This window comes from Acinonyx jubatus, chromosome A1 (genome assembly GCF_027475565.1).
Source record: "Acinonyx jubatus isolate Ajub_Pintada_27869175 chromosome A1, VMU_Ajub_asm_v1.0, whole genome shotgun sequence".
Taxonomy (NCBI): domain Eukaryota; kingdom Metazoa; phylum Chordata; class Mammalia; order Carnivora; family Felidae; genus Acinonyx; species Acinonyx jubatus.
Window position 1 is genome coordinate 81,521,579 of NC_069380.1, and position 27,537 is coordinate 81,549,115.

Sequence of the window (27,537 nt, forward strand, 5' to 3'; positions counted from 1 at the left end):
ACACGTGTGTGTGCGTGTGTGTGTGTGTGTGTGTGTGTGTATATAATATTTTAAGGCCTTACCTTTTGGAATTTTTTGCAGGTTTTTGAGAGCTGCCCAATGTCATCCAAATCAAGAAAAGAGAAGATCTGTAGCATTATGTTGTCAGGCATGTGAATTAACAAATCAAATTTTCCATGACGCAGATTCAAAGAATAATCCAATGATACTTCTTTCCCAAACACATTGTGCATCTGCCCTAAACATCAGTGAGAGAGAGAGACAGAGACGGGTAGACACAGGCAGAGACAGACCAGGTTATAATAGGCCAACTCAGTCCCACACACTCTCAAAAAACATCACTTGATTTGAGGAGCACCTGTGCTTCTTCACAGAGGGTATACCTATCTTTGTAACAAAGCCATATTCCTACTGAAAAGATGGGCATCATTAAGGAATTCCAGTGTCCCTCAAGTGAAGTAACAGCATCTCACATTTATGATGCTCTTTACTTGTAGTCTGACAACAGTCCTTTGAAGAGGCAGTGTAACCACTCTGGGAGGTTCCTGCATTCTTTCGTCACATTCTCTCCAAGCGCCTCTGTGGGGCAGGCACTTTTATAGGTGTCGGGCATAAGCAGTGAACACAGCAGACTAGTCCCTGCATCCTCAGGGCTCATACCCTTCCTTAAACATACAAGGAGCTAAAACCCTAAAAGGTAGGGTCTTCCTCGAATCTTCCAGGTCATAAGTGCCAGAACCAGATTGTCTAGATCAGAAACCCTTCATCCGAAATCCATGTTGAGTGTTGATATGACACTGTTGCTCTAGTGGCCATCCATGGCCCCTAAATTAGTCTCCCTGATATTATGAATAAGCAAGATCATACTCTTTCTTTCTATGGAATGAAAGAAACATTTATATTAAATGTTTGTCAGATCCTCAAAGGAACAACTTTTAAAAAGCTGTAAGTGTCATATATTAGGCTCTTTGTAACCCAGCACTAAATTGTTGTCACCATTATCTTGCCATAAACATAAAATGGAGTGATTCAATACTCTAGGCAAAAACTGTCACCTTAAGTGACAGATAATGATATGTATTTTCTCTCCATTGCCAAGTAGCCATGTGATTCCTGTCGCCTTCCTTCTTCCAAGCAGATCCCCCAGCAGCCTGCTTCCTTCTGACCAGGGCAGACCCCAGACGCGGCCAGTCTGCTCTGGGCCTGGGCCTGCTGGCTGTCACTGGTCAGGTGATGGGCACATGATGTCAGTGAGTGCAGGGAGGGAACAGGGCAGACCTAACTCTATCCTCCCGTATGTGGCCAAAGAGGCCCAAGGGTAGTCAGCCTTCACACAGAGCCAAAATGCAGAGGTGGGAAGACCCCGGGCTCCTGACTGCGGTGGTCGAACTACCCACCTCCTGTGGGCTTCTGTTAGGTGAGGGGGGTGTCCCTTGTGTAAACAGTTTGAGTGACTATTTCTATTACTTGCACACAAATCTGACCCTGGACGAAAGGTTTTGTTTTGTTTTAATGTGTGAGAAAGCTTTCATTCACCCCAAGGAAATCCACTCTTTGTACAACAGTGTGATACCCCACCCCCAGCAGCTCCTAGAGGACTTGTCAGAAATGCACATTCTCAAGTGCTGCCTAAGAACTACTGATAATTTAGGTCTCAGCTCTTATCCTCAAGGTGGTTCTGAAGCCTTGAGAAACCCCACCATACTGCCTATCAGACCCAGAGGCCCCAGCAGCACACAGCCATTACTTCCACTTACAAACGACTATGAAGAGAAACCCCAAAGGCTCGAGGTTCTAATGGACAACCAATTGATAGGTCGTAATGTGATAAAGCTGTGGTTCCTCTTGCAACTTTTGCAAATTAATCAAGAAATATTTAGAAAAATGTGAAGTCATCCAGGTTTTCCTAGAACCTAGCATTTCCACTTAATACACATTTCAGTAACCGTCTTGTGCTGCTTCTAAGATGTGAATTACAAGTTCTACCCTCTAGGAATAAGAGACATGACTGCATCTCCCCCTTCCATACCACAGACACAAACCCTCACCTGCCAAGGGCAGCTTTACAGCCTACACACTTTATTCCTTCAGTGACGACCCACTTGTCTGGGTGTGTATGCTGTGCTGGGGACAGATGCCACATGCTCATGTTACAAAGCATAGGACTTGTGCTGATAATGAGCTCTCTGTTTGCCAGGAAAATCCACACAAGTGGATGAATAGACCATTACAGTTCACTGGCATAAGGACTGAAATAAAGTGTGGACAAGGAAATGTACCTTTTAATCAATCATCTTCTCCCCAAGTACACTGATCTATTTGGGGTCCCTTGCTCCTGGCAACAGGAAGCCAGAGCTTGACGTCATGATCCTGACTCAAGAGTGATGCAGAGGCAGGCACAATCAGGCCATCCAAGGCAGCAGCCTGCGGTGGTGGGGATAATGGCACCCAGTGGGAGGGCAGTGGTGCTTCCCCAGGGGCCCAGTACGTGCTCACTACACTGCACCCGGTCTGTTGGTTCTGAGCCTCAGCTCATTCTCCAGGCTTCAAGTTCATTCTCTGGGCTACTTGAGATCCTTCAAATAATTTCCCTTCTCTGCTTAAGTCAACTAGGATTGGTTTCTGTTGCTTAAAACCAAGAACTCTAAAGGAAAACTGACAAACAGGGAGGGAGTTAGAGGCAAAAGTAACACAGGGAAAGCTGAAGGAAGAAGTTACACTGGCCTGAGCAGAAATACCATTAGTATCCAGCAAAAAGAATCTGGCAGCCCATACCCTGTGGTGGAAAGTGGCTAATCATCTGTGGTGACCTGGTATCAACTATCTGTTGTGGATTTGTTCAGGTTTGCTCCACTGCGATCACTACGGAACAATGTGAAAGGCAAAAGCAATGCAAGATTGTAGTGTCAGGTGGTGATTTCTAACAGTCCTGAATTGCAATGTAAGCAGCAAACAAAATAACCTGAATTCTTAAAACATAAGCCCTGAGAGTTGCTATGCAAGGGGTAAAACAGGGTTGAAATAGCCACATATGTGACAGTTGGTTCAGTAACACAGAAAGAGTGTCCTCTGAACCAGAATGGAGGTATTTAGGAGTCTTTGATAGGCTCACCAACACCCAGACCCACTGTTACTCCCATGCTGTCCCGTCCCCAAGGAAACAGATCTTATGTTTCTCCCCACGCCACCACTGTTTTCAGACCGGAAGTAGCCAATAACAAAGTTGATACTGGAACAACTTGGCTTCCACACAAAAAGAACACAGCCCTTTAAGAATTCATGTCAGCCAAAATGAGGGGAACAAATGAAAGTATAGATTCTGAGTGCAGGAGTCTAGAGAAGAAAGAAAATGATACTAAGTTGGATTGAATTCATGGATAGTGTGTTGGTTTAAACAAAGGAGAAGTTCTAGTTGTTTGCTCAACTGGCTACTAGGGGCCTAAACTCAGTGGTGGCCAAGTGAAGTTGAGAGGCCAAAAATTCCCATCACATTTAAGGTGGACTCTGGAGTGGGCTGGAGGATGGCCGCAAGAGATGTCCACATCCTAGTCTTTGGAGCCTGGGGAGAAAAAGGGTCTTTGTACACGTGATTAAATCCAGGATTTAAAAGGGGAAGCAGGGAAAGATTTTACACCCAGGTATGCAGAGAAGGTGATGTGCAGATGCTGTTACGAGCCAAGGAAGCCCAGCCCCCACAAGTTGGAGGAGGCCAAGATCAGACTGTCCTCCAGAGCCTCCAGTGGGAACAAGCCCTGCTTATACTGATGGTGGGTTCAGCCTCTAGAACTATAACAGAATAAATTTCTGTGCTTTTAAGCCACTACACTTTTGTGGCCATTTGTCATGGCAGCCAGAGGCAACTAATACAGGTACCCTGGCTTAAATGGGAAAGGAAGACTCAGGAGTTTAGTGTCAAGCCAGGAAGCTGAACATAGCAGGCAACAGGGCCAGTGTAGTGGTCAGAATGGCCCTGCCCCAGATAATTCTGGGGGTGACTGATTACCAAGTGCCTAGGTTTGAAAAGGATAAACTGCCCACTAGATTCCTGCTTGGTTTGCGTAGTTAAAACCTATGTCAGATCTTGTGAATATAGGCCTGACTTGAGTAACAATCAGGTAGAGACATGTCCCTTCAACCAATTTCTAGACTAGAATAATTCCACAGATCAGAGATCCTCCACCAGCCAGGAGGTTAGCTACACTCGAAGGACCTTGTGAGAACCTACATGTTTGTTATGGGACTTTTCTTTCTGTAGGCATTTACTGCAGATTGGCAAAGATCCACAAGCTTGACTCTGTTGGAAAGGCTGTGTCTCCGTTGGCAAGATTCAGGGGCCAGTATGCTGCAGGAACCCAGCTCACTGACATCTTGGGAGCAACTGTGGAGTTGACTGTCTCAAGTAGAGGACACAAGGGACCAGCATGGGTGTCACCAGTTGGGGTCACTTTAGGGATGGCACTGCTGTGAACCTGAGTAATCTGAGATGACCTGTGCCTCGGTAGCATCCTTCCTGCCCCTTGCTGTGTCCAACACACACATGCTGCCTCAACAGTCACCTCTTTGTGTCCTTGTTTCCTGCTGAGGTGGCTGTCCCCTTAGCTACTGAGATGCCTCTCCCTTGTACCCTCACTTGTTGGAGAGTACAGCAGCTTGAGCCCCATGCAGACCTTCTAATCCCACAAGGCTCCCAGGCTCCACCTGCACCTAAGGGTGTGAGCCACCTGCTATGGACCAGTCTCCCCAGTGTCCCAAGTACCCAGGTTCCCCTGGGAAACTCACTCTTCATTTAAGAATCAATTCAGTGTTGGGGCACCAGGGTGGTTCAGTCGGTTAAGCGTCTGACTTCGGCTCAGGTCATGATCTTGCCATTCCCCAGTTCCAGATCTGTGTCGGGCTCTGTGCTGACAGCTTACCTGGAGCCTGTTTCAGATTCTGTATCTTCCTCTCTCTCTCCCTCTCTCTGTCTCTCTCTCTGTCTCTCTCTCTCTCTCTGCCCCTCCCCTGCTTGTGCACACACACACAGTCTCTCAAAAATAAACATTAAAAAAAAAAAAAAAGAATCAACTCTGTGTCCATTCATCCCCTCATAGCACTAGTTTTTCTGTTACCACTCCCCTCTGCCTTTGAACACCACAGAAGCAAGCTGCTTTATTCATTTCATATTCCAGAGCCTAACACTGGTTCTGACACAGAGTAGGCACTTTTCAATGAGTGAACAAGTCAATTCACCCTTTGTTGGTTCCACTCTGGGACACTCTCAGGAAAGAAAAGCATCTGACCATGTGGCCCATGGAGGACCCCTATCAGCTCCTAGACAGGAGGTCCCATGGATGCTCTGCAGCTCTCCTGGGGGCTGCTGCAAACCACAGTCAGCCTGTACAAGTTCAGCCAAGTGGGACACGCCCTGGCTTCCCTCATATCCATGAGCCAGGCCTCTAGTGCCAAGAACAAGGGCTTTCTTTAAAGAGGGAGGAAGGGGCAGCCATGATGCCCAAGGTGACTTGAAAATGCCACATGCACACTGTGTCCCCTCCACCGCAGCCCGTACTTGCCCTGCTGCTGCTCGTTCAGCAGGAAATCTGTGGGGGGCTCCTCACCTCTCTTGGGAGGGTCATTTCTTATTCCAGGCAGAGAGAATCCATCCATGACTTCCAGGTAACCTGCCCAAAGAAGCAGACACACACATTCTGGCACAGGTGTTGCCCACCATGGGAGCCAGTCAGTGGTGGTCTGCTATAGCAGCCTGACGAAGACCTAAGCAGAGAAGGTACAATGTCCCTCTGTGAATTGACAACAGCAGCATATTGGCAACTGCTGAAGCTGGTATGGGTCCATGTTATTACTCTCTCTCCTGTGAAAGTTTAAAATTTCCAGTAATAAAATGTTAAAATGAAAATTCATCTCAGATGGGGATTTTTTTTCCAGTTGGTTCATATGTTCACAGACGAATTGAAAGAATACCTTGTCCTCTTCCGTTTTTCATTTTTATGGGTCTAATTGCTGAGACTGTGTTGATGTATGAGGGAGCAGAGGGGTCTTGTTATAAAAATTCCACCTAATTCTTTAAATTTCTTTCAAGTTAATACACCAAATGTTCCAGTTATCTATAATCACAAATTACTTCTGAGGGTTTACCATCTGATAATCCTCTCAATCTTACTGAAAGCAAAGACCTGCCTTATTTATTTATTTATTTATTTATTTAACTTTTTTAATGTTTGTTTTTGAGAGAGAGAGAGAGAGACAGAGCATGAACAAGGGAGGGGCAGAGAGAGAGGGAGACACAGAATCTAAAGCAGGCTCCAGGCTCTGAGCTGTCAGCACAGAGCCCGATGCGGGGCTTGAACCCACAAACTGTGAGATCATGACCTGAGCCGAAGTGCTCAACTGACTGAGCCACCCAGGCACCCCAAAGACCTGACTTTTAAAAAAAATTTTTTTTAGCATTTATTTATTTTTGAGACAGAGAGCGACAGAGCATGAACAAGGGAGGGGCAGAGAGAGAGGGAGACACAGAATCCGAAGCAGGCTCCAGGTTCTGAGCCATCAGCACAGAGCCTGATGCGGGGCTTGAACCCACGAACTGCGAGATCATGACCTGAGCCGAAGTCGGACGCCCAACCGACTGAGCCACCCAGGCGCCCCAAAGACCTGACTTTTAAAAGGATTTGTTATTCAATCAGTAGACTCATTAATCTTCTGTTCCTGGGAAGCAGGCACAGAAGAAGACTTTACCAGGACTTATCAAATAACTACTAATCACACCTGCTACCCTTTCATTCTTAGAGGTAAACAGTTTAATCTGATCTATTCAAGAAAACTTGGTGGGTGGAGTTCAAGGCAGTAATTTCAGTACATGTTTGTCAGTACAATATTTTTACAGAGAGTTTAAGAAAGCCTTGGATTGTAGATTTAATTAATGCAATTTATGGAAAATAGTCACCATGTAACCTCTGCCAATTAGTCTTTGTTTTTAGACCAATGAGTCAAAATCAGGCTTATTTTCTCAGAAAAGTATAACTTTGCTTTTTTTAAAGTTTATTTATTTTGAGAGAGAGAGTGAGAGAGAGCAAGCGGGGAGGTGCAGAGAGAGGGAGAGAGGGAGAATCCCAAGCAGGTTTCATGCTCTCAGCGTGGAGCTAGACACAGGGCTCTAACTCATGGACCCGTGAGATCATGATCTGAGCTGAAACTAAGAGTCAGATGCTTAACTGACTGAAACACCCAGGTGCCCCCAAGAGTTTTAAGTAAACTTTACACCCAACATGGGGTTTGAAACCACAAACCAGGGATAAAGAGTCACATATTCCACTGACTGAGCCAGACAGGTGCCCCATAACTTTGTTTTCAATTCAAATAAATGTGAACTTTATGTCTCAAAATGAGGACCAATTTATACAAAGGAATCAGGAACACATCTTGTTAAGAGATTACTAAATGCAGTAAAGTCAAGATTAAACTTATGTAGAGCTAACAGTCTGTTTATTACTACCTAAGGTAATGCAGTATAATGTGTAGCTAAACTTAGAGGAGTTTGTGAAGCAGAGAATATGATAATGGGAGCTATGTTGCTTCAGTAAATGGCAGTACATGAGTATATGAAACTCTAGTATTGGACTTTAGGAAGTTAATTTATTTAAAAACTAATCAATAAACCCTTTAATTTTGTTCTATACTACTACCAAACATTGTACACATATTTAATAGTCAAATATATATTGCTAAAAACGATTCTGCCTGGCAACTAATCTATATGTTTATTTCTTAGTCAATAGCAAGTAGAAATATTTAATTGTATGAAAAATGACTGCAATTGGGAAATAAACTTGATAAAAAACAGATTTTCAGCTGCTATTTCAGCCTTCACTAAATACACTGTTGTTCCCCAAATTCCCCTTTGGGAACCGGCTCATTTGCTCATTCTGTACTCACAATCTGATTAAGTCTAAAACACATTCATTCTGCTTTTTTAGCCTTTTGGAAATCATTCTGTGACCTCAAGCTCACACCCTTCTCTGTGTTCCTAAACTGTCTCTCAAACCTCCTCCTGTGTGTCCTTGAACTCATCTTAGAAGCAGTATTATCATTCAGGTGTGTTGCAGACAGACCATGTGATGTGCCAAAGACCAGCCAACCTGTAAGGGAAAGAGATCTTACACCAGGCCTTTGCTATACCAAATTACTGGGTCTTTCTGCCATTTGTTCGCTCACCCAAACCCTTAAATGCCATCCCTCCTCCAGCTTACTACTTAAGAAATGATACAGGAAAATCTACATCCCTTAAACATGAGAAACGTCTGGAAAGTTGTGTAGTCTCATGATACTTTCTGCTTGCCTTGAATTCTGTCCAGAGGAAATCCCACCCGTTTAGAGTGGAAGAGGCTGGGTGAGACCAGCAGAGGCTGCCATCTTTCTGCCCAGCCTCCCCTCTGTGCTTCTCCTCTGGCAAACATGGCTTCACTAATGACAGGAAGCTCCAAAGGTGAAACATGGGCAGTAGAGTTCCCCACTGGGAACAAATGTAATTTTTTAACCACAGACTTCAAGTACTGACTCGGGCTCAGACTCACAAGCCATGACCTGAGCTGACATCGAGTCGGATTTCAGACTGAGCCAAACAGGCACCCCTCGTGGACCACAATTTAAAGAATTGAACTCCTTTGGCTTTTTCTCTGCTTGTTTAGATATTGTTTTAAAACTAAAATTACATGACAGGACATTCCTGCTTTACTACAAATGTGATTCACAATGGGCACAGTCACTTGCTCCTACTCCTGTGTTCCCCAATAGCTCCACGAGGGTGGGCTGGCTGGGCTATGGGTAAGCCTGAGGGCTTAGCATTCATGGTTTATAATGCTGGGTCTCAATTGTGACTGTATTTGGAAACATGTGAGACTCTGGAAAACACCCAAGCCTGTGTTCTATACCCAGATTTCACTGGCCTGGAATGGGGCCCAGGAACCAGTAGTTTTTAAAGCTTTCCAGGTGATTTTTTTTTCTTATTAAAAAAAAAATTTAACATTTACTCATTTTGAGAAAGACAGAGCATGAGCAAGGGAGGGGCAGAGAGAGAGAGGAAGACACAGAATCTGAAGCAGGCTCCAGGCTCTGAGCTGTCAGCACAGAGCCCAATGTGGGGCTCGAACTCATGAACTGCGAGATCATAACTGGAGCCAAAGTCAGAGGCTTAACCGACTGAGCCACGCAGGTGCCCCATAAAGCTTTCCAGGTGATTCTAATGTGCAGCCAGGTTCAAAAATAACTGATAGGTAGCACGGTGTCCATGGGAAAATGCTGGGTAGCAAAGAATGCCCAATCCTCTACTCCTCAACAAATATTTGAGAAAATGCTACTTCCAGGAATATGACATGCAAGTCTCTGCCCTCAAGAAGAGGGAAACACTCCAGTAAAAGTCAGCAACAATAGGTGTCTAGGAGCCTTGGAAAAGGTGTCTTGCCCAGCCTGGAAGCAAGAAAGGCTTCCTCGGTGAGGAAGTAGTGCCTGGGTTGAGTTTTAAGCAGGACCCAATGCCTCACTTACATGGTGACTTACACTCACATGGTGTGTAGGGAATCAGATGTCTTGCCCACTAGAGCTCCAACATCAGCTATGACTCCAGGGTGGGAGTCCGCCATTGGATATTTTCATGGTGGTTACGTGTTGGCTATTTGTAATTCAGATGTTTGATAGAAAGAAATCCCCAAAGGCCTGCAATACCTTGCCAAGAGGAGGTAAGCCATAAAATCTTCATCCTTCAATATTACTTTCCCTACCAGTGGTGAAAATTCTCATTTGCACAATTCAATTAACGTATGAGTAACAGTGGCATCTAACATTTACTAAGTGCTCTGAGCACTTTATGCGTCTTATTCCATAATAACCTTATGTGGTAGGTCCTGCAATCTATCCCATTTTGCCTATGAGGATAATAACTCACTCAAGCTCACATTCAGGCATGCACACACATATACACACACATTAAGTGATGAAGGCAGGTCTGTCTGAAGATGAAGATGTAGGTCTGTCTGAATGCACAGCCCAAGCTCTCAACCACTATGCTCATTATCCTCAGCAGGAGAGTAAGTGTGTGCTTATCAAGCATTAAAGCTATAATGTCCAACAAAGTAGGTCCTTAGCTTTGCTGGTGCCTTACCTCAGTTTTGTTAACAGTCAGATGGTGGGAGTCCTTGCATGGAGAGGGAGCCTGGCTTCCAGTCTCATACATAATATAGGGCAGGAGAGAAGTCATGGGTTCCTTTTGCAGTTCCACAAGCACAGAGTATCCAAGGTCAGGCTGGTTTCTATGCTCACCACTCCTGCTTTTTCCTTCACCAGCAAGAGCAGGTGACCTTTACTCAGGAACCCTGTTCCAAGCAAAGTGCCCTCTGCCTCCTCCTTAGCAGGAGCAAACAAGACTGGAAGATGATTGGCTTTGTGTTGTCATGATACATCGCATAAAGGGACTCAGCTGGCCAGCATCAGGTTCCTGGTAGCCTTTCACTTGCATGTGTGTGGAAAGTCCATTCACTCATGTATTCAACTAGCATTTATTGAGTGCCTACAATGTGCCAGGCACTGTGGAGTCAGCAGACCCTGTCAGTTCCTGCCTGCCTCACTCTGCTGGCTGTGAATTTGAGATGGTCATTTAGCAGAGCCAGCTCTGCTTGGCAGAAGAGAAGAGCCCCTTCGCACCAGCACAACCCTCTGGGGTCCTGCCCCCCCCCCCATTTTCCCACCTATAAGGGGGCTCGTGAACTGTCCTCAGTTTATCATCCAATTCTTTCTTGCTGAGGTGGAAAGTCTCTGTCTGATCCACTAGATGAGACATTGTGCTATTTGTTTCCCATATGCTCTATAGCTCATAGGGCATATTGAAAGTTTGTCCAGATTTCTTCCCCTCATTCCTGTATTTTTCCCTTTTACATTTAGTTGATTTTTAAAAGTAAAATGCTTGAATTCTTTATTTCCTTTTGCATGAAATCTACAGCAATTTTCTTTGTGGTTACCATGGGGATCAACATCTTAAAGTATAACATTCTAATTTGAATTTGTAGCAGCATAAGTTGAATAAGCATACAAAAACTCTGCTCTCTTACAACTCTATCCCTCCCCCTTTACGTTGTTGATGCCACAAAATTACAACTTTATACACTGTATGTCCCCAAACCAAAACTAATTCTTCTAAATGCAGTAGTCTCCTGAGTAACGGAGAAAACAAGACTTGGAGTCACAAAGCCAAGTTACAATAATACTAGTTTTATAATAATTTTTTTCTTTATATGTATTAGTCTCTGAAATCACTTAGCTAAGAAAAAAGTACAGTTACAAACCATTGTTATAATACCAGCATCTATAATTGACCATATATTTACCTTTATGAAGATATTACTTTCTCCATACAGCTTCAAGGTAGTGTCTAGTGTCCCTGCAGGACTCTGCTGAACATTTACTGTGGGACATATCTAGTGGTCACAAACTCCCTGAGCTTTTTTTTTTTTTCTAGGAATGTCTTGATTTCTTCCTCACTTTTGGAGGACTGTGTTTGCCAGATATTTGATTCTTGGTTGACAGGTTTTTTTATTTTAGCACTCTTACTTTGACCCAGTGTCTTCTGGCCTATAAATTTTGATATGAAATCTGCACATAATCTCATTGAGGATCCTGTGTATGTGACGATTTTCTTCTCTCTTACTGCTTACAAGATTCATTCTTTTTCTTTCAACTATAATGTGTTTCAGAGTTTGTAGAACTTCCTGGATGTTTGGGAAGTTTTCAGGCATTTATTTCTTTGAATATTTGCTCTGCCCCTTTCTCTCCCTCTTCTCCTCGGACACCCACAGAGTGTATGTTCGTCTACTTGATGGTGTCCTACAGGTCTCTTAGGTTCTGCTTGCTTTTCTTCAATCTTTTCTTTCTGTTCCTCAGCCTGGATAAATTTCATCATCCTGTCTTTACGTTCACTGATTTTTCTGTTTGCTCAAATCTGCCTTTGAATCCTTCTAGTGAATTTTTCATCTCCGTTGTGGTATTTTCAGCTCCAGAATTTCTTCTTGGTTTCTTTTTAGGTTTTTGATCACCCTGTTGGTATTTCCATTTTGTCCATACATCATTTTGTTGACTTTCTCCACTTCTCATTAGGCCTTTGAGCATCTTTAGGTCCATCGTTCTGGAGTCTTTGTCTAATAGATCTGCCGTTAAGTCTTTCTCAGGGACAGTTTCTGTTGAAGTTTTTTCCTTTGAATGGGTCACACTTTCCTGTTTGTCTATGATATTTTGTGAAACACTGGACATTTGAATCTAAAATGTGTAACTGTGTAAATCAGTTTCTCCTCCTTTCCCAGGATTTACTGTCTTATTATTGTATGCTCTACGCTGAGGATCAGCCTGAGGTGTAAAGTGTCTTATGTCTATTCTGAGCCTTTCCTTGGGCATTCATGGCCACTTTCTAATTTTCCCTGTACATGCAGCTGTTTTCCAAAGTCCTAGTCTTTAAAGTCTGGCTCCCCAAAGGGGAAAAGCAAAACTGAGGTCAGGGCAGTGGGAGGTGGGTGGGTGGAGTGCTGCCCCTTTAAATATCCTGAAAGTCACTTCAGCCGGGAGGTGGGAGTGGGGTGGGGGAAGGGGATTGCATTAATGGGGGAGATAGAATGAGAATGCCTGTCTGCCTGCACCTCTTTGATCAAAACTAGCAATCAGCAAAGCACAGATGCCCAACATTTGGAAGACAGGGTCCTTTTTACCCACCTTAGTTCCTGTAAGTTGTGGGCAAGGTGCTCACATGGCCAGGGGTGGGGGATGGGTAGCTGCCACTGTGTGAAGAGCTAAAATTTACTGTCCAAGTCTTCCCCTGGAAGTTGTGAGCTTACAAGAGACTGGAGTTCCAAATAGTTACATCAGACAGGTTCTATGAGTGTAATTGTTGTCCACATGGGGGGGACAGATTCCTGGGGTGTCCCAATCCACCATCTTCCCAGAATCCTCACTGGAATTGATTGGCTTTTACTACCTTCTTATTTCACATGACTAAAACTCTCCCATTTATACAAACCAGACCCACGACAAGCATTCGCAATAGATTGGGTGGTGATGGAAGCAAAAGTTAATTAAAATTATGCTCAAACCAACTAAGCCATTAATTGGTGAGGATCAAAAGTGTTGACACATCTGATTTCATTCCAATGACTTTTTTCAGTTTTCAGATTTAGTGTAGCGTCTCCAGTCTGGAGAATTTGTAACAAAAATGTTACATTCCTGCACTGAATCAATACTAAATGAGGCCCAATTCAACCTTATAGGGTTTTTCTGTTCTTTCTCCAATTCCTAAAACACAATGCAGTTTGGCCAAGACTAGCATTGGAAGGTGGAGGGAAATGTGCCAGGCTTGGTGAGGATAGCAGTTTAACAGGAAACAGAGGGAGCATTTTCTTGGGGAAGAAAAAAATGAGCAGGGGGAGGGTTGGAAGGCTGCTTGAGTAAGGTATGGTTTGCCAATGGAAGATCCTAAGTAACTGGACCTTAAATGTGCAACATAAAAATCAGTCTTGTGGAGACCTTATTTGTGTGTAAAGGGTGAATGGGGGTTGACACTGGAGTCCCCAGACTACAAGCAGTCTACTGTACTAATACATGTACACAGTGAGGTGGCCACAGAAGATATACTGCTGAAGAAACCTAGCTTGCAATAGGTCAAGCAGAGGAATCAAAACCCCAAAATTCAAGCCCAGGTCTAACAGGCGGTAGCCCCAAAAGACATCCAAGTCCAAACCACCAGACCCTGTGATTATGGAAGTTTATATGGCAAAGATTTAGGGCCGCTAATCCGCTGCCTTCAAAACAGGGAGATCATCCTAGATTATCCGGGTGGCTTAATGTAAACGTAAGGGCCCTTACATGGAAGAAGGAAGCAGGAGATGTAGGTGCTAGCAAGCGGGCCACGAACCGACAGAAAATGTAAAGGGAAGGGAACGGATGCTCTTCTGGTGCCTCCAGGAAAGGTAGCCCAGCTGACACCTTGACTTTGGCCCTGTGAACTACAGAAATGTCGGAAAATTTGCGTTGTTTTAAGCAACTAAATTTCATGTCATTTGTTATGACAGGAAGGGGAAACTAATACACTGCATACTCAAAGTTACTCAACAGAAACTGCAAGATTGAGAAATGGGGACAATTTCAGGGTTTTTAAGATCTAGGGATGTAACTCAGCTTAAAAGATGCCCCTCTTCACTTTACGATCCAACTGAAGATCCAACATGGTAAGCACCCTTCTAGGCCTTCATCTAAGACAAAAGCTATAATCCACACCAATATTTAAAACAAAAGCAGTATCTGCTAAAGACACATCACAGTTCATGTACTTAGGGTCAAATTAATGAAAACTAAATAGGCCACCCTAAAATGTAATGGTGTCAGGTCCATGAATGTTGAGCAAAAGATGGTACAATTTTTCGTATTATATAAAATAACTGGATCGAGTTCATTTAAAATAGTTGTAATTACATAGGAAAATAAAATGAACATGTAGGGCTGCATTGATTAGAGTTGGGATGCTATCATATAGAAACCAGAATTATCAAGGTTGAAAAAAAGGGTATTAGGTTACTTTGACCGGAAGAGGTAAAAGGAAAAAAAAGTGGAAAGCCACTAATGAGATGAGCCAAGAATATGGTGGCTTAGAGGCCAAAACTATTTGTCACCCCCTACTTTAGCATAACATCCTGTGTTACAAAAAAACTCACCTAAGATGGCAAGTCATGGGATCTAGTTGGCTCCACCTTGAGCAAAAGTCTAGGAAGCGTTCTGTGAGAAGTATGCAAGGTCCTAAGGAAAATGTGTTATACATTACACAATTGGTCTGAGACTGCAGGCTTCAAAAGTGTTTCTGGGTGCTGCACATCCTCTTTTCCAGTTGTAATTTTAATCAAGTCAGTATAGATGAGAAAAAGACCACTGTATATCCAAGATATCCCATCTGTCCTACTGTTGGCCTAGAAGGAAAACCCAGTAGTAGAAGCTTGCTCTCAAGGTGCCAAGTGTGAACTGAAAACACCATCAACTACTCACAGTGCTTTACCTTCCAGACTGTGCTCAAAGAGGGGAGATACCTGGAGCCTGTAAGACCTTCCCAGTATTCTGTAAACACTACCTTCTCGATTGGCATGCTAACTATGATGCTATGAGAAAAAGTGTTCCCTGTTCAAAAATGTCTAGAAACAGCTTAATTAAAAGTAGTCTCCCAATCCTCATGGCACTAAATGTTTCACGAGTCAGCCAGGATGTGGATATTCTACAAGGAGCCTCACCTAGGGTAGCTTCTCCCTCACTTACCTGACCACAGAGCTGAGAAAACACAGCTTAGAAAATGCTTATTCAGACATGAAAATCAGCATGCTGAAAAAAGGGGGTATGGGAAAGAATAATGGAATCTGGGTATTATACAATGAAAATTACACAAAAGAAGACACACACATGAAGATACTGCTGACATGAAAGCCTTTGCTTTTAATTTGGTCAATACACATTTGACAAAATATTTTGGAACAAAATAACCCACGAACAGGTACAAGGTATTTACAGTAACAACCATGGAAAACAGACAATTGACGTACTCTCAAACAGAAACGTCTACTTATAAAATTTTCTACTGTGAATCTGGAAGACTTCAGTTCCTACTCATTACCAGGTCTGAAATCCCAATAGGTGGCGCATGAGGCCCAGGGGCAGAAGTGTAGTTCTGACACATTTGGCAGTTAAGGATCATCTATTGGTGTGAACTCACAGGTAAGAAAAGAGCCAGAATGGAGTGGGGGTGGGGGGGGTGGGGGGGGTGTCAGTGCAGTGTGGAAGAACCCAAAGGGAACATCTAAGGACAAGACCTAAGTCTAAGTCACACTCATCTTTCCCAGTCTCCTAGAGGAGAAGGCTGCAAATATTTTCAAACTTACTTGACCCCTCTTCTTTTAGCAGAAAATCAGCAACCCTGAGACTCCAATTTTCCATGACGTAAAAGCTAATAAACATCTAGAACTGCTCAAAATTCTAACTTTATATGATCAAATAGGAACTTCAAAATAACTTTTATGATCTGAAAATAAGGAGAGAAAAAATTTCATGCCTAATTGTTAAACATTCCAACTAATAATTTCCATTGTCTGAAGTCAGTTTCACAAAAAAAGATACACTTTATTAGATGTTTTAAATCGAGTACAACTTGCTCTGGATTAAGTGGACCGCCTACATCTTCATATTATTCAAATACATTTAAAGAAATTAGAGAAATCTTAATCCACCTGGAATATAGTTACGAATTTATTAACTTAACAAGACAGCCACATAAACAGAGGCCATGAAAAAAAGGACCAAATGCTTACCCTCTGTAACACTACCGAGACAAACACGGTACATCATACACATCAACATCTACCATTCCAACTATGCTACTTAACTAGGCTTTACAGTTTCAACAAACAACTCTGTAGATCGTATATCCACGCCAAGTGTAAAAATCAGATTTGCTGCTCCTCCAGTGGCTGTTCAAGAGCTTCCATTAGCTTTTTATTTGCCTCTTCATTATGCCGGCTTTGACAATGAGTTAAATGTTTCTTAAAGCCTCTTGGGAAATTTGATTCAAAATTACAACGTGGACATTTAAGTAAACTTTGCCCATGGGCTGCTACATGATTTTTAAGGAGAGATTCCAAAAGGAAAGCCTTTCCACAGATTGTACATTTGTAAGGGCTGTGAACATTATGCTTATTAACCAAATGATGCAAAACAGCACCTTTTTTCATAGCTCGACAGCAACAAATTTTGCAATAATACTTTCCTTTTCCACGCTTCATATATTTTGCAATCTCTTCTTCAGAGATAAAAGCCTCTTTTTCTTCAGTAAATTGTAATACGTTTTTGGACTGCTCTGGACTGGTCATGTCCATTTTGTTCTCTTTACTAAAATCAATAGATTCCACATCAACCTGCTCTTGATCGCTGCTTGATTCTTGGCCCTTGCTGTCTATCACATCTAAATCTGCTTTTATATACTCACTGCTACTAAGCTCGGCATCTGAGTTCTCTTGGTTGTCTTTCTTGAGCTTCTTTGAGGAAGGAAATAAAGTGTCTTCTAAGAGTTTCTTAGGTGTAGCTAGTAGGTCTTCCTGAACCAAAATATCACACTTTTGATCATCTATGGCATCTGTCTGTAGGTCATCACCAAGCTCAACTGCCTTCTGGGATTCTGAGAAGATAGCAGACTTGGGAAGTTCCGAGAAAAGGGCATGTTTCCGGGGCTCTGGAAAAAGAGCACGTTTTCTTGGTTCAGGAGAAGCAGGAGGGGCTGTTTTGGTGGGCTCAGAAAACAGGGCAGGTTTTCTAGGTTCAGCATCAAGAGAGAGAACAGGCTTCCAGACGTCAGAGGTGGCTTTGGGGGACTCAGATGGTCCAGGTTTCCGGGTCTCAGGGAAGATAGGTTTCTGAGGCTCAATAAAAAAGGAAGACTTCCAGAGATCAGGGGAACCACCACGGGAACTTTTCTGGGACTCAGGAAAATCAAGTGAAGCAGGAGAAGTTTTCCGCTGATCCGGAGATAGCTTCCAAAGCTCTGGAGACCCTGAAGGTTTTCTGAGCTCTGGAGATCCCGCTGGACTGCGGATCTCTGGGGACAATGGTGGGCCTGGTTTACGAAGCTCAGGAGATAAGGGAGGTCCTGCTTTACGAAGCTCAGGGGACACTGAGGGAATGGTCTTCCAATGTTCAGGTGACAAGGTGGGAGTTGTCTTTCGGAGTTCTGGTGGGCCAGACTTCCACGACTCAGGAGATGCGGGGGGAGACTTCCAGGAACCAGGTGAGACTGATGAAGACTTCCAAGATGCGGGGGACACAGAGGGAGCTGGTTTCCATGGTCCAGGTGAAACAGAAGGAATTGGCTTCCAAGGACCAGGAGACACAGCTGGAGCAGGTTTAGCTGGTTTCCAAGGTCCTGATGATGCTGAAGGACTGGATTTCCAAGACCTTGGGGACCCAGGTGGCCCTGGCTTCCAAGAACCTGGTGACACAGCTGGGGCTGGTCTCCTGGGCTCTGGGGAGGCAGCAGGGAATGGCTTCCAAGGCTCAGGAGATTCCGATGGGGATGGCTTCCTTGGCTCAGGGGAGACAGTCCGGGCTGGCTTCCGAGACTCCGGAGATGCAGTTGGGGAAGGACCCCAAGGTTCAGGGGAAGCAGCTAAAACTGGTGACTCTGGAGAAGAGGCTGAAGGTGGCCCCAATGTTTCTGGGAAATGGGAGTGTTTCTGGGGTTTGGGATTAGGAAGAGTGGCCTTTACTGGCTCAGGAGATAAAGGAGTAAGTTTCTGTGGTTCTGGAGAAGGAATAGGGATTGGTTTCTGAGATTCAGAAATAACAGGGACTGACTTCGGAAGTTCAGGAGAAGAAAGAGAGGCAGATTTTGCAGGCTCAGGAGAAGGAAGAGAAGGTATCTGTGGCTCAGGAGAAACAACAGGGCCAGGCTTCTGAGGCTCCAGGGAAGTGAGAGGAGCAGGTTTTGGGGATTCTGGAGACAAAACTGGGCCAAGTTTCTGTGTTTCTATGGAAAGGGCAGGTATGGGTTTTGGGAGTTCTGCTGAATTAGAGGGTATTTTCTGGTGTTCAGGAAGAGGAGGGCTCTTCCCAGGATCTGCTTCTTTGCTTAGCTGAGTTTTTGGTTTCTCATTCCACTTCTCTGGGCCTGCGTGTTTGGATGTGATGTGATAGTACACATTAGAGTACATCTTGCTGGTGAAGAAGCATTTATGGCAGTGGAATAGCTTTGCACTTTTCTGGTAAAATATCATTTTACCTAACCCACCAGCATCCATTTCATCACAAAATTCTGGATGGATGGTGCCCATGTGGATTTGCACATTTTCATAATCTGTGCCTCGGAAACTGCAGTGGTCACACTCCAAACGTGCTGAGGGCTTACGGAGTTCCTGGAATACCTCCATTTCTCTTTCTGTTACAACACACACGATTATATTCTTTGAAAACTTTCAATAGTGCTGCAATAAAGTAGAAATTAATTATTTTCAGGGAATATAATTTTAAATAAAATGCTGTCCTAGAACTTTTCATTCTATAATTGCTTAATTTTAAGTCTAGAATGGTATGTGCATTTATCAGATAATAGCTCAACAAAGATTTTGAAGAGAAAAGGTAGATGGAACTAATTTTTTTTTTTTTTAAAGTAGTGGAGTCCTAACACAGGGCTTGAACTCATGACCCTGAGATCAATACCTGAGCTGAGATCAAGAGTCAGATGCTTAAATGACTGAGTCACCCAGGAACCCCGAGATGGAATTAGTTTTTAGCTGAGCCTCAAAACTGCTTTTACATATATCTCATTTAATCCACCTAAGACTATGACTCAGTATTAGTATTTTCATTTATAGATGAAGAAACAGGTTCGGAATGGTACCTTACCCATGTTCTAGACTACCAGTGACCCAAGCCTGACCCCAGAATTACCCAGCGTGTGCCTTACACCTTGACTCTAAAACTCTGCATCAACAAGCTGCCAGCACATAAAGTTGAGCAAACATCTCAATTAAAGCTAGGCAATTTAAGGCTGAGCAAGAAAACTAGATCCATTTCAGAAAACACTCATTAATCTAAAATTATGAAAAGATGGCTTTTTAAAAATATCAACACATTCTATAATATTTTACCCATCCTAATATTTTATTCTTTCATTTAAGATTAATTATTTTCTGTCCCCTGCTTTTCTAGGCACTTGGGTTTAAAGATGTGTCTTGTACTATGGTGCTAACATTAGTTGCACAGGTAAGTGTGAAGGGCAACACAGAAAAGGCTGTCAAGGAAAGAAGCTCCAGCGTAGATCCTGAACGATGTAAAGGAGTTTGCTTAGCAAAAGGGCAATTCAGATAGAGGACATCCTTGAAGCAGGAGCTGGCTTGCCAGTAATTATGACTTTTTAAAAGTTTAAATAAGCACGTTTTCTAGGATGGTGAAAAGTAACAGAAGCTCAGAGTTAGAAATATACTAATTCGTGCAGAACAAGATATTTACACAGTATCACTTGCTCTAAGACTACACAATCTCTCACAAAGACATGCTACACAAATAGGATTCTAAACACAATATTCTACAACCTGCTTTCATTTAAGTAAGAGCAGGTGGCTCAAGAGAACCAAGACCAGGCTCCTGAGGCTTCAGGTAAAGCGAAGAGAGGAGCAGGTTTTGGTGATTCTGGAAACAGAACTAGGCCAAGTTTTCATGTTTCTATGGAGAGGGAAGGCATAGGTTTCAGGAGTTCTGCTGAATTATGACGATCATTTTTTGGACATTTTTACATAGAGGAAGCACTATATTTCCTTGTACATATCTTGAATATGAGGGTGCTGCTGAAGGGAAAATTCCTACAAGTGAATTACCCAGTTCAAAGGCTCTTTGCATTTAAAACTGATACATTTCACCCACCTCTCAGAAAGTTACAGTAGTATTGCACACCAACCAACAGTTCAGGGGCAATTCCCCAATCCCTCAAGAACACTATTATTAACTTCTAATCTTTGCTACTTCTAGGGTGAAAACTGGAGTCTCATCATCGTTTTAATGAGCTGTTCTTTAATGAGAAAGAGTGAACATTTTCCCTTTTTATTACACATGTGTATTTCTTTTGTAGGGTATGCCTTGTCCTTTTAATTATCTGTAGTCTTTGCATAAAATAAATCAGTCCTTCTACTGAAGGTATGTTCCTAGTTTATCATCTCTTGACTTACGGTATGTGTGTGTGTATGTGTGCGTGCGTGTTTTCACACACAACTGGTTCACATACAAATGAAAAACTTAAAGGTTTTCCTTACGACTGTTTTAAATCATGCTTTCCCACTCCATTACTTTTAAAGCAGTCTACATATTTTTCTTGTGATTTTGATGGTTTCATTCTATTTTTTTTTAACATTTGTATTTTTACTCCATCGTTTATAAGGAGTGGGATAGTCTATTTTTTCAGCTTATTTTTTCACCCCAAACGGACAGTGCAGTTGTCTCTGCAACCCTTTTCCTCACTGATGTGTAATGTTCCATTTAGCATTTACTAAGTTTTGTGTTTATGAATCCATTCTGAACTCTTTTCCTTTTTTTCCTTTTTCTTTTTAATTTTGTAAGGTAATCTCTACTCCCAACGCGGGGTTCAAACTCATGACCCCAAGATCAAGAGTCCCACGTTCTTCCAACTGGACTCTATCCTATTCTCCACCGGCTCCATCTGGTGTGTTCTTCTCAGCATGGGAACCCAACAACTGCTAAAACAGATTCTGTAACACATACAGTTTATCCAAATGGATCACAAAGTCTTTTCCCATTACATTATGTTCCATCCTTTACCAAAAGTACCAGCCACTCCCCAGGACCCACAATGTGCTCTGTGCTAACAGTAATGAAGCGTCAAAATGTATTCCTTCCATGTTACTGCTCCTCAGAAAACAGTACACACTTCTTATGTCCACAGGATCGCCCTTTAATAATTTCAAAAACATTCATTTAAAAGACTTAACAGGGACGCCTGGGTGGCTCAGCTGGTTAAGCATCCGACTTTGGCTCAGGTATGATCTCAGTTTGTTGAGTTCAAGCCCCGCACTGGGCTTTGTGCTGACAGCTCAGAGCCTGGAAGCTGCTTCAGATTTTGTGTCTCACTCTCTCTGCCCCTCCCCAACTTGTGTTCTGTCTCTCTCTCTCAAAAGTAAATAAATGTAAGAAAAAAAAATTTTTTTAATAAAAGACTTAACATTTCTGGGGCACCTGGGTGGCTCAGTCAGCAGCTCAGGTCATGATCTCGTGGTTAGCAAGTAAAACATGTAGAAAGAACATGCAGGCTAACCTCAGACCCAATGTTTCATAAAACTAGAACAATGTTAAAAGAATAGGGAAGATTTATCTTAATAATCCTACCTGGCAATAAGCGGCCCTAATGAACAGTCAAGGGATGATCATATTAAATAATGGGGGATATCACATCATTGTAGTATAATATTCCCTATGTCGTATGTATTATGACACAGAGGTTAAGAGCTCAGGCCTGCTGGGTTCGAGGGAGTCCTAGCTCCACGATACGGCTTCTGTTAAGTTGCTAAACCTTTCTATGCTTCAGTTCCCCTAAAATGGATGTGATATTTCGTAGCATGTTCAGAGTTAGCACTCAGTGTCAGCTATGATTTGTTATATTAGAAACTACAAGAGTACCCTCTAACAAATACTTCATTTCTGGTAAATAAATATTCCCAAATGATCTTGGTAACTTTATGACTGACCAACACATAGTATCTCATCCCAAATATACTCAGGTCCCACTCGTGACAGGAAGAGGCTTTTTACTTCCATGACTTCAGAAGCTTATTAAACAAAACTATGGAGACTTTTCCCATCTTCTCAAGAAACTGGCATACAGCAAAAGTATCTTACTTAGCGACCCCTCTCCTTTCTTTCCCTAATACAGTCCCATCAATGAAATGATTTTATTTCCTATATGCTAACTCACCAACTTTTACCAATACTAACTCATAAAACAGAAGTTATCAACGAACCCAATAAGTGGACAATACGGGGATCAGATTATGAACTGTAAGGGTATAGAGCATTTCCTTCTACTACCACAGAAGTGACTGAGCACAATATTCTATTGCCAGGAAGGTTTTACCAAATGAAAAAGAGGATAACACAAAAGCACAATGCATAAATAGACACCTCTGACACAGTGCAACAGTAGAGAGCTGGTCCCCTCTTCAGCCACACCCCCGGTCTCAACTACTACCTAAGTCCTGTGGATCTTTTCTACGGGCAAAGCTCTACCACTCTTTCTCCTTACTTCTATTTTCCATCAGTTGTACCTCTGTTTCTTGCCTCTCCGGAAATTGTACGCTCACTACATTTTACAGCTGCTCCTGTAAATGAGTCCGTCTTTGAAGAATACCATTTGGCCTAAGTCCGCTGGCTTCTGCCTCGGGCGGCCTTCAGCCACCTCAGCTTCTCTGACTGGACGGTCTCCTTTGGTCTTTAATTGTTGCCTAAATCATCAGCTCTCCCACCCTTCATCTAGTGCCACCCAATCAGTATCTCACCCATCCCATTCTCTTTCAAGCTCCTCACACTTTAAAAGTCCCCAGCTCTCCCACCTGCCCCTATTTCCTCTTCCTGTCACCAACTCTTCTGGCCAATCTCAAAGTGCCTACTACCCAAACCTGCCTACTCCCACACCTCATTATCATACTCTAGAAACCTCTTTAAAAAATTAAAAAGAATGGTAAAAAAATTCACTTCTCAAACCCCAAACTCTGTCATATAAATGCATATCTAGCACACATTCCCACATCATTACATGAGTGTATATGCTCTTATAAGTGGTTTTTCCTTACGAAATCCAAACACTTTTCAAAAATGTTCATATCTTAAAATATTCTCCTAAACATTAAAAAGCAAACAAAAACATATGCTAAGTAAAGCTGGTAGAATGACACTATGAATCCAGGACAAGTGCTTTTACAGCAGGGAAGAAATAGAGACCAACATGCTATCCCCTGGTAGACTTACCAGCTATCTTCCTAGAAGTCTTAAAAGTCTGTCTTCAAAGGGCAGGCAAGTCTACATGGCTTTCTGACTTAACTACAGAAAAAAGCCTGTAGTACATGAAGAACAGAGATACAGAGATGAGAAGTTGGACCTGAAAAAAATAAAGGAAGTATAATCAAAACTACATTTCTGTGGTCATCTGTGGCCCTGTAATAGAATTCTGCCTATTTCTCTCGCTGTCCTGCTCCCTGCAACAGTGACAGGGGTCCGATCCAATAAGCTGAACACTTGCTTTACTGAAATAATACCAAAGGTGACCGTACCATGATGCCACCCATGCCTAATTCCACTTTAAAATCCACTACAGAATTAACGCTCATGTGTTTAACCACAGCACTCTCCAGCCCACCATCCCACTTCAGCTGATGTGACAGCACTCAGCAGACAAAACCAGGCATGTAAAGCTCTTCATGATCTGTCTGGCTGCCGACAGGTCTAAGTACTGACCCATCTGTAACTCTCCCACAAACCAAGCGTCTGGACCTTTGCACAGGCATCGCCCCTTCTTTACACTCCCTGTCTTGCCACCCAGCCATCAGACCCCTCACGCAGAATTACTTCTTAATAATGGCCACTCCCACCCCCCATCCTCTTTGTCAGCACACCTCCAGTGTAGCATTCACCCTCTGGCAGGAGTCTGGCTCTCTGAGGGCAGGGTCTACCCATTCACCCTGTAGCCCTTGCACATCCCTGGCACACGGTGTATGCTAAGAAAGTATGTGTTTGTTACCTCTAAAACATCTGGTCATGAAGACTGGAGACCTGACCTTAGGTTCACAAGATTTTAAAACCAGAAGAGACCTAAGCTATCATCTAGCCTTTGAACGTTGGGATTTAGAGCAGAAAGACCTCAGGGAGCATCTACTTTAAAACTCAATTTATAGCTGAGGAAATTCAATCCTAAACATTAAGTAACTTGCTCAAGATGAAGCAAATAATGAGCATCTGACAAAGGACCAGATTAAAGTTCTGCCATCTATTCAGGTTCTTTCTAACACACCTTGACTAATACCCTGGAATTTAGTAAGATCTTGACAAGCCAGTACAGTACACAAAATCAGGAAGACGAATCTACAGAGAACTGCATTCCATATTCTACACTGGACAGAAAGTCCCAGTAGATCGCTGTCTCTAGCTCTGAGCAGGAAGGACACTTTGAGTTCATAACACAGGGGAACACGCAAACGAAAGCAACCAGGATGGCAGGCAGTCTTTAAAAACATGTATTTTGGGGGGCGCCTGGGTGGCTCAGTCGGTTGAGCGTCCAACTTCGGCTCAGGTCATGATCTCATGGCTTGTGAGTTCGAGCCCTGCGTCGGGCTCTGTGCTGACGGCTCAGAGCATGGAGCCTCTTTGGGTCTGTCTTTCTCTCTCTCTCTGCCCCTCCCCCGCTCACACTCTGTTTCTATGTTTTTAATAAACATTTAAAAATATAAACAAACAAACAAATAAATAAATAAATAAATAAAAACATGTATTTTGGGATTACAGAAACTGATTAACTACAAAAGTGGAAGAAGTATGGATTAATAGGTAAGGTGTCCTAGAAGCAGCAAGTGGAAGCCAGCAGGGTTACAAAGTACTCAGTCATGGACTAGAATGACTGGCCCTGCCAGGTTAAGAGCCCTCCCTAATCGTAAGTCAATGATCAGCATGGGACTGAAAGGGTCGTCAGAGGACTTGAGTCTAAACCCTTCACTTTAAAATGAGAAAAGTGATGCTGACGGAGACAAGCGCCCAAGATCACAACACTTAGGTCAGAGGAAGTAACACAAGATCCTGATTCTGGATCTCTGCTGTAACACCATGAGGTCTTTCCCATGGGGACTCCTGAGTACAGGCCAGACACACAGATTCCCTCTGCCCTCCCACCCAAATTTCAGAGCTCCTAAGCCTAAGTATGAAGGTAACTCTACAAAAGTTTCCCTCATCCTACTTTCTGCCTCTACAGGCTACACGCAGTCCCTAAAAAAGTTCTGTCATTAGTGGTTTGCCAGTCCACCACATCACACTTATCTCCTATCCAACAGCTTCATTAGACTCTAACACCACTGGTTGTCTTTAAAAACATTCTGATGCATAGTTTAAAAAATAAATGCACAAAATTATGTACAGCACGGTTAAAACCAATCGGGTTCCATTATACATCCACTAGCATTTCTCTTCACCCCTAAATGTCAATTGAAAAGTAGTAAACTTTATTTGTAGTTTTAGGTTAAAGAAGAAATTGAATGCAAAGTTTCAGCTTTCATATACCTTCTTTCCTCCTCTGCACACAACTTCTGTTAGTATTTGTTATAACTGAGGAATGAATAGTGATATATTATTGTTACTGAAGTGCAGAGTGTAGTTAGGGGTCATTCTACCTGTTGTACAAGCCTATAATTTTCCACACACTGTCACATACCGAGCATTACAGAATGGACAGAATGTCACAGCCATAACAATTCCCTGTGCTCCTCATTAACCATTGATCTCTTTACTGTCTTCCTGGTTTTGCCTTTTCCCGTACATTTTAAAAACTTATGGCAAAACACAACAAAATTTACCATTTTAACAATTTTCAAAAGCACAATTCAGTGGAATCAAGTATATTGCAATGTTGTATAACATCACCATTGTCCATTTCCAGGACTCTTCATTAGGACAAAGAGAAACTCTGTACCCATTAAACAGTTACTCCCCATTCCCCCCACCCCTCCACCTCCGTAGCCCCTGGTAATCTCTACTCAATTTTCTGTACCTATGAGTGGAATCATACATTTGTCCTTTTGTGTCTGGCTTATTTCACTTTCCACATCTATATTACAGCATGTATTAGAATTTTATTCCTTTTTATGGATGAATTACATTACACAATTTGCTTTCCATTCATCTGTTGATAGACATCTGGAGTATTTCCGCCTTTGGCTCATTTTGAATAAAGCTTCTAGTAACACTAGTGAACAAATATTTGAGGCCCTGCTTTCAATTCTTTAGAGTTTAGCCCTAGGAGCGGAATTGCTGGGTGTTAGAGTAACTACGCTAAAATGTGAGCAACCACTAACCCTTTTTCCATACCTCCTGGCTGCACCCCTTTACGTGGCTGCCAGCAATGCACGAGTGTGCCCCCTTCTCCACACCCTCCCCAACACCTGTTATTTTTCTTTTGATGACAGCCGTCCGAGTGGGTGTGAAGTGGTACCTCATTCTGGTTTTTATTTTCCTAACTCTGATGTCTGGAAGCATCCTGCGGAGCATCCTGTGACGTGCTCACTGGCCAGCCCTTGCCCGTTTTTTAAAGCCAGGTTGTTTCTGTTGTTGAGTCGTAGAAGTTCTTCACATATTCTGGGCACTAACCCCTTCCCAGCTACGTGATTACGTGTCTCCCACTGTGGGTTGCCCAGCTCATTTTTAAGCAGCAACAATGACAAAAGCCCACGCCGACGAGGTGCCGCGAAAACTGCGTACTGGCCCGTAGCGGAAGAAGCGCTTTCCTTCCCGAGCCGGTTCCCGACCTCCCCGCGGGATCGCGCAGAGCGTTTCCCGCCTCCCGCAGAGAACGCGGGGCTCGCCCCCCGCCCCGAGGCCCACCCCGCCGGCGGACGGGGCGCAGGCCGCTCCTCGGTGCACGCCCCGGACGGGGTTCCCCGGACTCGGCCCTTGGCGGAGGCGGAGTGGGCCCCGGCCCGGGCGACAGTCCCGCCCCGCTCCTCACCGGTGGGCCTCGGCGGCGTCCAGACACTCGAAGGACCTCGGAAGCCGCGCTCGCGGGACCCGGCTGCTCCGCGAGGCCCTGCAGCGCGGCGGCCTCCCGAACGGCTGCGCGGCGCAGGCGCGGGATGCGGGCGCGCGGGCGTGCGCGCGGCCGCGGGACGGGTCAGTGGGGGCTGATGGGAAGCTAGTTTGTCGTCCCGCGCCCTCCAGCGCCGCCCAATCAGGTCG

General features: G+C 43.6%; 2 protein-coding genes across 9 annotated transcripts in view; one reads left to right on the forward strand and one right to left on the reverse strand.

The window, feature by feature from the left end:
• The window catches only part of UPF3A (UPF3A regulator of nonsense mediated mRNA decay), a 33,857-nt gene extending 29,074 nt beyond the window's left edge, over positions 1–4,783 (forward strand). Inside the window, exon 12 of one of the 6 annotated variants that reach the window (XM_053218288.1) lies at positions 4,256–4,783. In XM_053218288.1, coding sequence (XP_053074263.1) covers positions 4,256–4,467 — 212 coding nt within the window. In that variant the 3' untranslated portion in view covers positions 4,468–4,783. Of the gene's footprint in view, positions 1–81; positions 931–4,255 lie in introns of those variants that run through there. The other 5 variants (XM_053218285.1, XM_053218294.1, XM_053218292.1 and 2 more) reach the window with 5 other exon arrangements.
• Positions 21–27,451, reverse strand: CHAMP1 (chromosome alignment maintaining phosphoprotein 1). 3 transcript variants are annotated; one of them, XR_008296773.1, is made up of 3 exons: positions 27,311–27,451; positions 23,575–23,704; positions 21–238 (listed from the first exon to the last, which is right to left on the reverse strand). XR_008296773.1 is itself a non-coding variant. In XM_027065294.2 (3 exons), the coding sequence occupies exon 3, from the start codon at positions 18,972–18,974 to the stop codon at positions 16,503–16,505; it is 2,472 nt and encodes an 823-aa protein (XP_026921095.1). In that variant the 5' UTR covers positions 18,975–19,028; positions 23,575–23,704; positions 27,311–27,451; the 3' UTR covers positions 15,473–16,502. The 3 variants fall into 3 exon arrangements, 2 of the variants coding, with proteins under 2 accessions (XP_026921095.1, XP_026921096.1); XM_027065294.2 differs by lacking the exon at positions 21–238 and adding an exon at positions 15,473–19,028; XM_027065295.2 differs by lacking the exons at positions 21–238; positions 23,575–23,704 and adding an exon at positions 15,473–19,028.
• Between the last annotated feature and the right edge of the window lie 86 nt (positions 27,452–27,537).

What these genes read in the sequence shown, in the direction of transcription:
- CHAMP1 (XM_027065295.2), bottom strand. Translation starts at nt 18,974, where the DNA reads ATGGAGGTATTCCAGGAACTCCGTAAGCCCTCAGCACGTTTGGAGTGT.